General features: G+C 38.5%; 1 protein-coding gene across 3 annotated transcripts in view; it reads right to left on the reverse strand.

Moving 5' to 3' along the window:
* Nucleotides 1-16706, reverse strand: part of CDK6 (cyclin dependent kinase 6) — a 225163-nt gene that overhangs the window by 101080 nt on the left and 107377 nt on the right. For all 3 annotated transcript variants that reach the window (XM_037507918.2, XM_054692343.1, XM_054692342.1), the window contains exon 4: nucleotides 11522-11689. In XM_037507918.2, coding sequence (XP_037363815.1) covers nucleotides 11522-11689 — 168 coding nt within the window. The remainder of the gene's footprint in view (nucleotides 1-11521; nucleotides 11690-16706) is intronic.

A 16706-nucleotide genomic window follows, 5' to 3' on the forward strand; every position in this document is an offset into this window, starting at 1 on the left:
GAATGCAGAAAACCCTTCTGGATTTGGTGAACTATAATCTTACAAAACAGTGCTACTTCTCTTTAAAATACTGTCTCCTGATAAGAAAATCATAAAGATAAAATTACAGAGCAAATGGATGTTATAATTACTGGGCATTTAAAATATGCAATGAATATCAAATTTTCTTAAGTATGATAGGAATAACAATATTTGTTATTGGGAAATTGATGATAATGGGAAAATTGATAATTTGAAATATAGGAGCACATAAGGCAACAATAGGGAAAAAAACTGATGAAAAACACAAAATCAATTTATACTGCAGGTATAGAAGCAGCAATATGACATTTAAATATGATATTTCAGTTCCATGTCCTGCCCAGGAACCCTTTAAGGAATAAAGATAGAGTAAAAGGTACAAAGAAAAGACAAAAATTATATTTTGACCTGCTAAAAAATTACTAAAGAAAGTTCACACTTGAAATTTGTCATACTTCAAAAGGATTGGGAGTTAATCTTGCCAAAACCTTAAATACTGTGTTTCATTTTTAACCTCAACTTGCCAGTAAAAGGCATGCTAGTGACCAATTTGCATTAGGGTATGAAAAAGGCCTGTAAGTCTTACCTTTTCTAGACATAAGTACTTTTAATTTTTTTTACCTACACAAGTGATAATTTAAATACAACCCACCACCATCTACTAGACCACCTCTACCCTTGCTTTCAACCCCATCCCCAGGCTCAATCCTGTTGTCAAATGGACATTTCCTACTACTTTTGTATGTACATCCTATAAGAATGAGAACAACCAAATAGAGTAAGTTACTTTACATAAAATATAGAATCTAGGAAAGCATTCAAACTGCACCTTAATCTATTAAAATTTGTTTTAACATTGCAGAGGCTATATTGAAAAACCTTTACCACAGCTTAACTTCAAAGTACTGGATTAATCTACTTTACCCATTAGATTTTTTTTAAAGATTTATTTATTTATTTATTTATTTATTTATTTATTTATACAAGCACTGGGTACAGTCGGAAGCGCAGGAGGGTGACACCATGTGGGACCCTCCTCCGGTGGCCGGGGAGTAGCCGGGGATTGAAACGGCGCTGCAGAGGCTGCGGGCAGCTTCGCAACCCAGCGCTCAACCGCTGCGCCACCGGGGAGGCCCCCCATTAGATTTTTTTAAAAAGTCATATATAATAGCTTTCTTAAAGTTATATTGCTTTTTAGAAAGATTTAATGTTCACTATAATTTCATTTAAAAATCCCCCAATTTAAGTTATCATTGATAAATTAGTCATTTAACATCATGATTTCAACCTACATCAAGATCCAGCATATTCCCATTACACCCAACCAGCTAGTAATGAATCTGGGTAAAAACAATCAAGACCTTGTTTTATTTAGAATAGCATTTAAACATAAACACAGGATTGAGCAATGAAAGTGACTAACAAGACAAGTTTGATTCTTGGTAATGAAATTTCAGAATGGCCGTAGATACAAGATGTAACAGCACCTTTCAGGAAAGCTAGTATTCAGGGGAAGGCATCGCTTCCTAACTTCACTCTTTATACCCGGACTCAACTTCCCTCAATTTCTTTTACTCAGAAATCCATTTCACTAAACACAAGAACACATGCTACAATACTCACAGAGCAGTACCGAGTGCTGAAATGGATATTTTCCAACATTACTCTTTTAAAATCGAAGACAAAGGGCAAACAAATACGGATACTGCCATATGATGGCTTACCGTACTAAAGGCAAATCAAAAGTGAACAGAAGAGGAAATGTCTAAGCTGATCAGGCTGACTTCAGGGAAGAGGTGGCATTTGCATTGAACCTTGAAGAATGAATAGGAGTTTGTGAGGTTGAGAAGAAAACAATTTAAGCTGAGAGGAGAACGTGTAATCATAGGAAGGCACAAACCCCAGTGGCGTGTAGTTTCAAGCAGGAGGAGAGAAGTCTTGAGTGGCAAGATCACAGGGGTGTTGTGGAAGGGTGAGGGGTGGCTGGGAAGTAGGGATGGAGAGACAGGTTAGGAACAGACTTGCATTCCAGAGCTCAATATACAAAAACTTTTAAATCTGTGGGCAATGGGAAGTCAGTGGCAACTTTTACTCCGTCACGCCCCCCCCCCCATCCTGTGTCCGCTGGTTTTCCACTGATGGGCCATGCTATGGAGCCCTTCCCACAGCTCCTTTCTGGAAGCCTGTCTTCTCTTTCCAGGAAAAAGAAAACCTGCTTTTGACTAACTGTAGTCCTGATCTTTCATCCATTCTGCAAAAGTGGAATTTTACAGCCAAATACAGAAATTTTCATGAATATGTGTGAAGACCATCATTATTCCATTCGCTATAAAGTTTTAGTTGTAATTTTTGTAATCTGCTTTTTCTGAACTAGTAAAAGCTAGTTTTCTGGAACTAGGTTACAGTTAGACTTTGGCCCATTTAGCAAGGTCAGACTGTTTATTCTTGACAGAATTCTTTCCCACTGTAAAAAGGTACTTTTAAATGCCACATTCCAAGAGCAATGCCAGTAAGCCACTGAAGCATATTTTCCCACAAGAACTGATACCATGTGCAGTCCCCACCTCACTGAAATCACCCAGTGTTACATAAGGTGCAGATAGTATTTAATGTCATTATGAAATCTATCAACTGAACACCAGCAAATATTCACAAAACACTTTCATACATTTCAAGGCACTGCAACCTTTACAATGTTATATTAAAATAAAAATAGGAAGGAAAGGGGTAGAGAATTTTAGAAATAAAAAAGAATCAAAGAAGTAGAAGAATAGAGATCTTATAACTTTTTATTAGCACCCAAAACCAAAAGCAGTAGAGATTTTTTTCCCAGTAATTTTGGGGTTTTTATGGTTGAGTTGTTACATTTATAGTCCCACTTTTAGATTCTGCCAGCCTTCAAAATAAATATATGAGCAGCGCTAAAATAAATTCTCCTACGCTTTCTCCTCCATTCTTTTGGATGTTTCCCTGAGACCTGAAGGTAGATTATTCTTCCACAGCTGACTGTAAAGTTTAACACTCAAATTTATGAGGAGTTTAAAAATCATCAGTATTCTTATAGATGCTGGGTACAACAACGTCACTCATTGTGTTCTTCCATTCCCAAAGAAAACAAAAAAGCAAGAGTAATAACAGAATGGCTCATAAGCCCAGGGAGCATTATTTAGAAATAAATTAGAAAGATAGGCAATAAGGACAATAAAATATGAAAGAAAATCCAGCATTACAAAGTAATGGACTTAACTTTTGTTCATCTGTACAGATGAATGGAAACATATACCTAACCTTCTGAAGGACTCAAGAGGACTAAATAAAATGACTAAAAGAAACACTGTACAATGCAGACATTTTCAACCTTTTTCTGTGACACTCTGGGTCCCCCACCCCCAAACCCCCAAATCTTAATTTTTAACTAAAACATATCATGCAGAAAATATGAGTGCACAGAATGGGGAGGTATAAGAAGTTTCATGATCTTGAATAAGAAGTGATGAAAGACAATCATTATCTGAAGGTTATGAATGGTTGCCCAGACAGACATTCAAAGTGTAAATGTTACACCCTCAGAGTTCAAGTTACTATCAGGGAGTGACGCAGGCAATTGGGAAGATTAGCCTCAAGTTGCGTCTAAAACAAATAAAAAAACTTTAGATGCTTATAATTGATGATGCAATGGCACCAACAGCAACATGGAAAATGCAGTGTTAGAAATTTATTCATTGATTCATTTGTGAAAGCAGGGAATTATGAAAGAACTTAATTAAGTTCAAAGAGTAGTGAGAAAATTGATGGTGTTAAGAGGATAAAGAATATGCATAAGGTGTTCTGGATGGTGTGTGGGTGGTGGTGGTATTGGAAGGACAGATGGGAGGTTGGGACTGGGTGCAAAAAAACTTTATATGCCAGCATACTACAGTTTAAAGTTCATTCTTTTGGCACTGAAGAATCATGAGGACTTGTTTCATGCATTTACCATGTATTTACTAAGTATCTACCATGTCACTAGAAGGCACTGTGAAAAACACTGTAAAATTTGGATTGATGAGACAGTACTTGAATAAAAATGGGTATGTCCAACATAAGAGAATTTCGATAATGTATTTTGACTTAGGAATTTGCACTATGAAACTATCGATGTCCAAGCAAAAGGAAGATACTGCTGCCCTTCCCTGTAAGTCAATAAAACACAGGATGTTCACATACAGAATTAGAAGATGTAAAAATCCAAGGTATAGAAACATTGTTTTATATTCAATTCTAAAGATTGTTCTCACACTCGCTTTGAATAAACCTACCACAATGATAGAGTTAATCAAATTTAAAGAAGTTGGAATTATTTAAAAAAAAAAAAAAAGCCAGACTAGACTCGAACCAGGCAAAAAGGCATATGCTCCTAAGAATGTTATGTAAGAACAACATTCCCCGCCTCGCCCCCCTCCCCCGCCCCGATCTTCTGGATCTCTGAGAAAACTTTAGGTTGCAAAACCTCTCTAAAGCATTTGATCTTGTCAATTTTAAGACAATGGTTGGTCTTTGCACTTAAACTTGGCCTCAAGTTTCTGAGATTTGAAGGGCATCATATAGTATGTCTACATAGTGGGATATTTAAAAAAAAAAAAAAACAACTAATAAGCAACTAGACCCACTGTATAATATACCTTGATAGGACTTGATGGTCGAACAGATATATGGAGGAAGCAAAGAACATCCTGCCCGTTCTCTCTGAGTAAACCATCCTCATCCTCCAAAGCAACTGCCTTACAGTTAAACTGTTTTTGTCCAGAATTAATTTACGACAGTGAGCATTTATGAAGGAGCTACAACTAGGTGAGTCAAATGAATGACTATCTTTTATAAACAAGGAAAGCAGTCATTTGATTAACTTCACAAGTATACTTGGTGCCAATACCCACACACAGGTGCACACACTTTCAGCAGCTTTCTGTACAGTATGGAATATATTATCTTTCTACATGGGAGAAATTTTCCCAGTGGTCATCAATATTTGCCTTCACCGTGGAGGCAGAGTTAACCTATCAGATGGCAGCTCAAAATGTGTTTTATTACTGCTGAGAATGCTTAACAGAGGATCTGGATGGGTTTTCATGTTTGTTTTGGCTCTCACTTTTTCCACGTACCCAGCCCTGGGAATCCTAAAGAAAACGTGTCCTGTTCCCAGCTCTGTGCACTGCCCCATTGTGTTCCACTTCCCTCACTGGTGAAAGTGAAAACGAAACTGGCACAAACACTCCATTGTTAACTATGATATATGTACTGGCAACTGGAAGTTTTCACAAAACAGACCTGGTTGTGTCATGTCAAGGAGATGTTGAGCAGGGAGGGTGCACAGAAGTCTTTCCGGCTTCAGAGGTGTGTCCTGTACTTTTGTAGAGGTGCTGAGGCGCCTGGGCTTTGGTTTTTTTCCATTATACTCATGTAATGCTCTTGCTTTGATTTACTCAGTATGCACTGGCAGCGTCTGCAGGCTTCTGTGGGAGCAACTCGGCTGTCCAAGCCCAGGCACAAACCCTGCCAGGTCTCCATAGTAAATACAACACGCACGAAGAGGAAACAAGCATAAACAATTTATTTTCCCCTGTAAAAGATGACATTGTTCCCCAATGTCTGGTCCTGCTTCACTTTGTCACTTGCCAACTGGGTCCTGTACAATGAGTTATTTCAAATATAAACAGAAAATAAGCCCAGATTGCATGAGGCAAGCATCCATGGGGCCACATCCAGGCAGCATCGAGAGAAGATGCTGGTGACTTCTGGGCATCTCACATTCTGGCATGAAAGAATAGGGAGGGTTTCCCTGACCCTCAGTCTAATGAGTTTCTGAGTTATAGGCCCTCATAGAACTGTGTTCCTTTGTAGCCCTTACCTCCATTTCTAGCTACACAGTTCTCTGTGTGACTATGATTAATAACTATTTTTTTGTTCTGATTATGAGAGCAAAAACTTTGCCCATTTCTATTCACCAGCATCTCTCAGGTTCATTAACAGTGCCTGGCACATGGTAAGTAATCAATAATTATTTGTTAACTGAATGCCAAAACTTCTTTTTATTAATTTTATCCTCTAGGCTATCAAAAAGTTTCTGAATACAGTTTCTTGCTACCAATTTGGAGAACAGAGTAGGAAACCCTCTATTGCTAGCTGCCTAGAAGGGGATGTAAGGAATTAGATATTTAAAAGAATTTGTTCATAATTAATGATGTTAAGTCAGCAACTTGGGGAATCTTAAAAAGTTCCATATAAAAAAAATCCCCCAGTGGATTTTTGCAATTTGTGGAGTTGTTGAAGAAAAGTTGTCCCATATTTACTACTTTCTCGTGGGTTTTGGTGATTTCCACAGAGTGGAAGATGTTTTCAGAACATGTATGTCTTATAATAGGGAAGATGACCCAGAAAAAAAGAACTTTGGAGAAGGGAAAAGCAACTCGCTTAGTGAGAGTTTTATTAAGTCACCAAAAGATACAAAAACCTTTCTCACTTTTCCACTATGGTACAGAGTGAAAATTTTCTCCAAACTATGTGTGTTGGGCACAGACACTTGGAAGAAAAATGCTAACTCTACCTTTTGTCTAATGATTGCTTAAAGGTCCTCCAAATACACTGAAAAGTCACTGTAATACTGTTCACTGTAGAGCAGAAATTTGTTCAAGGCAGGCTAATCCTGGACTTTATCCCAGGGTGTGAAGTTACAGAGGTCCCAAAAGGAACAACCTTCTCTCTAGCCACGGCAGCTTCCCAGTGCCTGTCCAGGGAGTGACTGGCTCTAACTGCTGGGTTTGCTCTGGATGGGCCTCAAAGTGGCTTCACATTCAATGAGTGCAGCACCATGCACAGGACTGTGTGCTTGGGTGATTTTAAGGAGAGGACACACAGAGGCGTCAGTCAAGAGAACGCTTCATTTTTCTTAAGTCATGATACATTTACAAGATGTTCTAGTGTGTACAACTGCACAGAAGTCTTATACTGAGGTCTACATAAAAAGTGAGTTAATCAGGAGGTATATGTTTATATGTCTGTGTTACATATTGTGTCAAAATGTGGCACAAGCCAATTGTTTTTGAATTAAAATTTTAACAAGACAAAACAAATTTTTAAAAAAATGGACTGTTGGGGCCTTCCTGGTGGCACAAGGGGTTAAGACGCGATCTATGAAGCAATCAGCCACCGCAGCATGAGTTTGATCCCCAGCCAGGGAGCTACCCGCATGGCATAGCAGACCTCTCCTGGCTCGCCCGCTGCTCCCCTCAGCAGTGTATTTCAGTCAGTCTGCTTGTTCTGTTCTCCACTCTGCCTCTGGTGAATCCTCTCCCCGCCCCCCACACCTCTGGCCTGTACCCCAATTCCTGTATTCATAGATGAATAAATCTCTAAAAAATATGGACTGTTGAACACCTGTGGAACCTCTTGATAGCTTTTGTAGAACCCGAGTTGCACAGGACATAGTTTCCTAACTCCTGAGGTCTTGGAGTTCACAGTAGAGAAGACAGGAGAAGGGAATGGTGGTAGAGGATGAGAGCCAGAATAAACAATTTGGATTCTCCAGTGTTTACAGTCATTCGGTGAATTGAGACTGAATCTGATCACAAACTACCTGTCTGTGCCTCAGTTTCCCCATTTTCAAAATGCAATGGTTAATAAGAAGTTCCCCAAACACCAAATCCATTGGCAACAGTGTTGCCCTGCAATGCTGTATGGTTCAATGTAAGTAATGATAAAGATTTTTGCATGATAAACAAAAATCTTTTGATTTTTCCTTCTCTAACCTACCTTTCGTAGTACTTCATGATTATTTGGGGGTGGTGCCCCAGGCTAGTTCGAGATTCTCCCTGTCATTCCTGTTTGCACCAAAACTGCCTGCAGAGCAGTTGATCTCCATTTTGCTCTTATTTTGACAGACAAAAAATGAGCCACACCATACACTGCATTTGACTTGGGAAGTACTTAGAATGTTGCCTTTAGAATGACTGTAATTTTAGTCTTGTCATCATTCTGTTGAGTAAACATATATTCTTGAAACATTTTTGCCACAGAGATTATATAACTGTGTGAGTCATGATTCTTACATATCACTTATCTGCAATGGAAAGAACCTCCCTGTAACATGTTCTCTTTGGTTCTCCACAATGGAGCATTTCACGGAAGTTGATTTTCATAGTTTCAGAGAAACTCTTCTGATCAAAGTAACCCACATCAGATGCTAAGTACAACAGGCTCCACTTCTCTTTACATTCCCAGATCATTTTTGCAACACAAATGGCCTCACACCCAAATGAATGGACATTTTAGCCCACTTGCTCACACTGCCCATATATTCACCTGCAAATAGCTGCCACTTAGGCTTGAGTGAGCACACAACTGGCATAGTCTGCCATTGGGTGAAAGACCTGCGAAGAGCCCATGTAGTTTTAGAGTTCCGATGCCCCGAGTGTGGTATAGGTGAGTGTGGCAGGGGTCTCAGACTCTAGATGATGTCTCCTTGGCATTCTGGATGGAATGACCCATGAAGGGAGGCATGGCTGGAACAGGGCCAGTACAAGCTCCTCTGAGGCGTGTGACCCAGGCCAGGGTCCTACTTGCCTGGATCTAGGGCATACACTGTAACCACTCATAACTTGGTTCTATAACCTCTAAATAAGTAAGTATAAGCAGCCCTTACTCTATATGGGTACATGTACTGAGCAGCAAGAACCCCATTTTCTCCCAAGAAACTTCAGTGTCAGGGAGCAGGCATGGTTAGGCACTAAAGGGCATTTAACCCTCCATTATCAGATGAAAAGAAGCTAAGTGATTTGGCTCTAAGCCACACACCTACAGTGACAACTGTAGTCCAGATTTACAAAGGTTTTCCTAAATTAATTTCTACCCCAAGAGTCAACTCCTTCAAGGAGCTTGAAGCCTGATAAATGAAACCCCCAAATTATTATACAAGACAGAAAGCATGTGAAAAAACTGAGGAGGAAAGGGGGGTTAATTTCTGCTGGGTGTACCGGAAGGGGCCCTTTGAGTCAGATTTTGGAAGATAGGTATTAATTTAATACTTTTATATATTAGCATTTTACATAGCTGTAAGATGTTAGATTTGAATCAGTGAGCTAGTAATTCCTTTAACATTCCACAAATGAAGTTGATCCCCACTTCCGGTATGACATAATCCACTAAAAAATGTGTATTTCCAGGAAATGGAGTATATTCGTTTTCTCTTCAAGAAATACTAAAAATAAATATCCATTCGCTTTGAAAAGAATTCCAAGCCTTTATCTGTTACCATGTGTGTGTAAACCAATATATCATTATACCAAATGAATTTTTCCTTTAAATAAAAATATATATATATATATAAAAAACAGGAAAAAATTTTAATGCAGTACCCTGTAGGAATCATACCCTTTATTACTAACATTAAATTCCAACTATAATTCTTTCAATAAAGTCTGAATTTTTTCTAGTCTTTTCCATTTGCTAATATTTTTTACTCTTTGTCACCGTAAGAAACACTATGCAATACAAATTAGATATTGAAAAACCAGGCATTTATGATTGCCTTTCCCCTTTCCACTTTGAAATAATTTGTCCACATTTTCCTGTCTGAACATATCAACTTTCAGCAAGACTGGAATGTTAATTGATGTTATGCACAAGCTGGGCTATCATTCCTCAAATTCAGTAAGCCAAAAAAAAAAAAAATTAAAACAAAAACCAAATGGATTTCCTGTTTTTATTTATGTTTTTTAGTGTCCACTTGGGGAATCAAAATAAAGTGTCATAGTTTTAGGTTATCCTTCCTTCAAATAATGGACCCAAGGAGACCAATTCCTTCTATTTTTGCAACCCTGATACTGTTGGAATCACAAAGCTTAGTCAGGCTTCTCTGGGGAGCTCCAAAACAGCATGTGCAGCAACTTCCAAGGGAAGCCCTCAAACTATCCTCACTCTCCTCCCCTGCCCACCCCCCCAGGAAAGCACACAAACTCAACTCTTTCTGATGTGATTATATAAGAACACAAGATTTCTCCTGACCCAGCCCAAAGCTGCGGCATGTCCTTCGAACATTTGTATCCTGTCTCTCAAAAGAGATGGTGTATTGCTGAGCAAGGAGGAAACAAGTAGAATCCATCTTTCAACAATGGTAACATACACAAAGAAATCTTACCTAGAAATTCTGAGGCCTTTGGTAAAGTATACAAAGCTGGGAAAGCAAGTGATTTACATATGCAGATTGTAGAGTCCTTATTTCCAAGGTGGAGGTGAGGAAGGGAAGCAGAATACTTCTATAAATTGGATTTTTTCCTCAGGTAAGTTATCTCAGGGAATTTTCTATTCTATTCCCAAATTTCTATTTATCAGCTAAGGTATTATCCGAATTTGGGGTAACAATTCTTTGTTGTGCTCGGTATCAGTCTGCCTTCAGCCACCTCCACCCCCTCAAGTCATTAAGATAACCAAAGATGCTGCCATACATTTCTTAACACCCCTCCCCCATTTGTTCTCTCTGGCTGAGAACAACTTTGAGGCTGAAGATGGACAACATGTGAAAGATGACATACTGACCCAAGAGAATTTCTTTTCTTAAGGCTTATTCTAATGCCCTGAGGGTGATTTCTACAGGCTGCCTTGAACCAACAGCATTTTCCACATCAAACTTCTGCTCCAAATAAGTAACACAGCAACAGGATGTTCCTTGACTTTTTGCATTTATGATGAATCTGTATGCAAAATAGGTCTTTCAAAGAGAAGGGCTATTAGTTCCCACTTCCAAGTGCCTCTCCTTAGATCTTGGGTGCAAAATTTTATAAAAATCCATCTCAGAAACAATGATTATAAGCAGACATAAAAACTAACTGAAGTCAATGGTTATTATGGTTTTGTATTTGAATGAGACAAAGAACAGGATATCATAACTGTCATTCTTTGCCAAAACAGTGCTCTTGGGTTTACTCTGTCTATTTTGGCTTGGATGAAGATTCACCTGGCAGATGGTGCTACTTGTTCACGGGTCATCCAAGTTCACTGTAAATTTAATTTCTTCTTCACAGTCAGCAGCACATATTCAGAGGACTGCTTTCTCACACCTGTGCAGGCGCCCTGGCTGTTTCTCAAAGCAGGATGTTGCAGACAGGTCAATAATCCTGGTGTTCTCTCTTCCCTGACCTTGAGCTGTGTTTCCTCACACATTATATATACAGCTCTTAAAACAGTCATGGCAAAGAACATTTGGAAACTTGCAACTGATTCCTTTCTAGTGGCTAAGATGCAACAGGCTATTTCTGCAATGGGTCTTGTCCACAACAAGCCATACCGGATGTGCCCGTAGTTCTAAGCAGACTGTTCTCCTCCTACCCCGGTTATAAAAAAAATGCAAAGACTTTCTATCCACCAACTGATCACGAGCAGTAATAACACTAGGGAAATACAATGGGGGTAGTTTGTCAAGTGAAAGAGGAACATAAGTTTAAAGAAAGAACAGCTGTCTCTCACTTACCACTGAGGTAAGAGCCATCTGAAAACTGTAGATTCGGGCAAGGCCAAAGTCAGCCAGTTTTATTTGTCCACTGCTGGTCACCAGAATATTCTGTGGTTTTAGATCACGATGTACTACTCGGTGAGAATGAAGAAAGTCCAGACCTCGGAGAAGCTGAAACATCATATCCTAAATAAAACCAAAGGAAAAAAAAAACAATTAGCGGTCAAAATAGAAATTCAACATGCATGAATCTTCAGCATTTTGGAGAGGGAAGATAGAAAGCACCTAATAAATATTTGCTGAATGAATGACTTTTCTCCCTTCCTACCTCACCACTCTCTTATTCTTAAGAGCACTACAAAAAATTTCACTCTTGTCCTCAATTTTATTAGTGAAAGGACAATTTAGAAATAGTTTCTGATAGCACAGCAAATATTTTAGAATGATATGCATACACCAAACTGGTGTCTGTGGTTAATGCTGAGGAGAGTTGGAGGTGGTGCGAGGGGTAGGGTAAGGGAAAAATGTCAGGCTTTTCTGCCCTCCTGCCATCAGGATAGATGATGGATCCTTGCGGTCCTGAATGCATGTCTGATGGCGGGCACCTGGAATAGGGCGTGGGCAGATGTAGATGGGATTCACCTGGGCTAAGACTGGGTTTTAAGGACGGCATCATGAGGATGCCAGTAGAAGCCGAAAGAGAAGCTGAGATCACCGGAGAGCTCAGTTAGAGTGAAGACTTGCTGGGGGCTGGGAGGCCTGCCAGCCTCCCGGCCCCCCAGTACCCCTGCCTGCTGTGTACCTGGTAAACCCCAATAAAAGCCTGCAAAAAGCCACTGAGGACTCTGACTCCTCCTTTACCTGGTCTGCTGGATCATAGATAACCTGCACTGTGCCCGTTCCTGACCTTACAGAGGGACATATTTTTTTATTTCACATACGACTGTATGGTTTAATGTTATTTCAGCAATTAAAATGCAGTGACTGCTAATAACATTAATGATAACTATTATTATCTTTGTAGCACTTAATACTGAGCAAGCAGTCACCATGTGTCAAGCACCGTTCTAAGTATTTTCTATTATAAAACGATCCACATCAAAACATTGAGTAATATTATCAATCTTACAACTCAAGAAACTGATATACAATAGGTGTGCATAATTAGTTCAAATTAATAACTCTAACAAGAGACAGATTTTTAACTCAAGTCAGTCTGAAAACCCAGATTCAAACCCCCAACACACCCTTCGTAAGCCATTTAACTTCACTAAGCCTCAGGTTCCTGGTCTGTAAAATGGGAAAGTAACAAAATCTATTTCATAGGATCACTGTGAAGCACTTAGCACAATAGTAAGCATTCAATAAATGGTAGCCATAATTGCTATTATTATTATTACTATTTCCCGGCATGAAGCAAGGAGGGCATTCAGAAAACAAGCCAAGGTTACATCTTTTTCTAATTTTAGAACTGGTAAAATTGAAATACAAGATTTAAAACTCAGAAACAATATCTGAAAGTAGACATTTAAGACAATATCCATGATATGATCTTTTGAAATTTGGGGTTAATAAGACTGACCTAACTCTCAAAATACTTTGAGGATGGTGTGTGCAAAGGAGGGTGGGATTATCTGGTTCGTGTGAGGGTTAGAAAAGTGATTAGACAGCCAGAGCTGGCAACACTATGGGGACACTTTTTCAGCTGCTGGACCACTAGGCCCTCCCTTAGAGAACAGCATGGTTAGAGATGGGTTTCCATCTGTCCTTCACTGGTTCTTTCTTTAATTCTGTCTTCACATTCTCACATTGTTTAAAGCCAACACCTTAGTTGTTGTACCTATAAGATGAAGAAATAGTACTTCTTTTAATGAAGTAATATATGCAAAGGAGGAGTGCAGTTTCTGCACATGGCAAGCATTCAACAAATGACACTCATTAAAGTGTTCCAAGTCTGGGGAAGACAGAGTCACAATTATAAGAAAATGTGGTCAGTACTACCAGGTCCGTGAACAAAGCACCAAGAGGGGATGGGAGGCGCAATAACAGAGGTGTACAGGAATCCTTTCTGAGATCCACCTAAGTGGATCTCAGGAGTTACCATCTAAGTTTCCAAAGGTGAAAACTCTGGAGCATGTTGTTCTATGAAGGAATGGTCCTTAAAAACATAAGAAAACCATGGCAGGCCAACAACTTTCAATGAATAAACAGGAGTGTGAAAATGAAACACAAAATGTTAACCGAAGTAGTATTCTGCTGTGGCAAATAAGTCTTTATTGGAAACATATGCACACAACTTGTAAGCACTGGATTTTAAACAGCATGACTAACCTAAAGTAATGTCATGCTGGCTTGTCATCTTTAGCTTCTTAAACACTAAGCACCAACCATTTAAAACAGCACAAAGACTAAAACTGCTCGCTTCATGTTTCAGTGTTCCAAATAATTTAAGCAGCCAATTACAATTAAAATTATTTTTAATTTAACTAATTAATAATAAGGCCTATCTAAATTTATAAAAAACATGAACTACATGGTAAAAAAAATGTGGCTTTTATTCATGCAATTATTTAAAAAGAACATGTTGTATTTTTCTTAATTACCAAATTGGTATATGCTTACTGCACAAACTTACAAAATTAAAACAAAATCCAGAGCAAGAACACAAATCACTCAAAATCCCACCACTCAGAGAACAAAGAAAACCTCATTGTTAGATAATTTCTGTGAGACTTTCTCATCTGTCTTTTAAAAATTACACATATTGTATATATAGGTATAAATAAAATCTATGATAGTTAAATATGTATATTTATGAATAAAAATTATTATTCTGTACACATTTTGCCAAAAAAATTTTTTTAAAGATTTATTTATTTATACAAGCACTGGGTACAGTCAGAAGTGAGGGAGGGTGAGAGAATTCACCAGAGCCAGAGGGGAGAGCAGAGCAGGCAGACTGACGAAGTACACTGCTGAGGGGAGCAGCGGGCGGCAGGAGAGGTCTGCGCGCCATGTGGGACCCTTGCCCAGTGGCCGGGGATCAAACCGCGCTGCAGAGGCTGCGGGCAGCTTCGCAACCCAGTGCTCACCCAGCGGCTCAACCGCTGCGCCACCAGGGAGGCCCCACTTTGTCAAATTTTTAAGAACACTTAACAATTCAGTATGAGTTTGTGAGCTCCAGATTAATGATTTATTTTTATATTTTTCTGGAGAACCTTAGTGACACCAACATTTCTATTATATGAACTATAAAATGGGTAACTATGAAGGAACCACATGAACTATCTCGAACTATTTCCCTCATTTATTTTTTTTTTATTACTCCTCTTCACCCATCTTATTAACCAACTAAAATGAATGACTTGCTGACTGACATACGCTGCACTATTCCTCTCCCAAAGTAATGATTTTTTAAAAAATCTTACCAAAAATCTCATAACTTTCAGTAATTCAATTGTGAGGTAGGTTGATGAGCATTATGGACCTGTGATAAATATAATTTGGGCTCCCCAACTTTGAACACCTAACCTTAAAGGGGAAATACACACAGCTAAGTCAGGAACTCTGGTCATACATAAAAAATACGAGTAATTCCCAAGAATGATATGAATAAATAAATTATAACAGTAACAAGGTAAGGAAAACAGTTTTCCTTCAGAATCACAAGTGCTTTGATCATAGACATTTCAAAGGATTCTCTACTTAAGCTCATTATCTGTTCTATCTCAATTTATAATATCATGAGACATACTTTTAAATTAGCTCGAGATTTTAATCTAAATTAATCTGGTTTATAACACACTCAAGTATTTCACAGTATTCCAGTGATGCAATGTAATGAAACTATAGATAGTGCCAATTAAGTCTCTATAAGTTAAACACAGATTTAAAAGTTTCCTTTTTTATGCTATAGTGCACGATTCTAGGATAATTAGTTTGAATGTCTAGTCACACTTATAATGAACAGTTACAGGCACACTGCATCTTTCTGAAACACGTAATACGGAAGCAAGTTTCAACAGGATGCCATCATGAAGTAAAGTGACTTTAGGTAGGGCTTTGTCCTTGGCAGCTCCCCTGAAAAGACTTTGAACGTCAGTCTGACTACTAGAAATCTTTAAAGCCTTGCAATTGTTTCATTTGGGGTGTTCTAGAGCTCTAATCCTCTTATTTAGAAGCAAAACAAGCAAACAGAAAACTTTCCTCAACTTTTCTGATGGGAAAATGCTTTACTGGTTATTCATATTTCCCCCCCTCACATATAAAGACTATATGATTAGTTCTGAAAGATACTAAAAACAACTGATTTAAAGCATACAATAAAACACAAAAATGACAGCTTTGAACGGACGATTCTAGAGTTTTGGATAGCTCTACCTAACCTAAGCGATATACTCACATTCTCAAAATTTCAGCAACAAAAACACATACATTTAGTCTATTTAAAAATTAAAAACAAGACGAATATGACTTGTCAACAAAAATGATCTTTTTTCTCCTTATAATGTATAAACCAGTCTTCAAATTTGTTATCCAAGTTTTGACAAGATATATCTTCAAATGTTTGTTGATTCCTAAGAAGGTATCCAGTCCAATGTGTTTCTTATGAAAGGTGTTGGGGGAGTCTGCAGTCTCAAACAGATGACATATAACAAAGATGTCTTACACTAAATGCCACCATGTGGACTAAGGGGTAATGATTATAGGAACAGTAGTTAAAGATCATGCTTGCCTGCACAATAAGGAATAATGATAAAGTCATGAAGAAGGCAGGAAACTGCTGATGATAATGATGGCCAGCTCCCCCCCTCTCCATTACTAATATACTTAAACATCTTTTTAATTGAGATAAAACATACCTAACAAAATCTGCTATCATAACCATCTTTCAGTGTACAGTTCAGTATTAAGTACATTCAGACTGTTCTGTAACCAATCTCCAGAACTTTTTCATCTTGCAAAACTGAAACTCTACACCCATTAAGCAATTCCTCATAGCCCCCTCTCCTGAGACAAGTAAGTGGCAACCACCACTTACTTTCTGTTTCTATGAATCTGAAAACTGTAGAAACCTCCTCCCGTAGGTGTATGTGGGCTCATACTGCAATTTGCTCCTCTGTGACTGGTTTATTTCGCTTAGTATAGTGTCGTAGGGGCTCATCCCTGTAGATTTTATCTGAATTCCCTTATTTTTTAAGGC

Source organism: Talpa occidentalis, unplaced genomic scaffold (genome assembly GCF_014898055.3).
Source record: "Talpa occidentalis isolate TD23 unplaced genomic scaffold, MPIMG_talOcc4v2.1, whole genome shotgun sequence".
In the NCBI taxonomy this organism is placed as follows: Eukaryota; Metazoa; Chordata; class Mammalia; order Eulipotyphla; family Talpidae; genus Talpa; species Talpa occidentalis.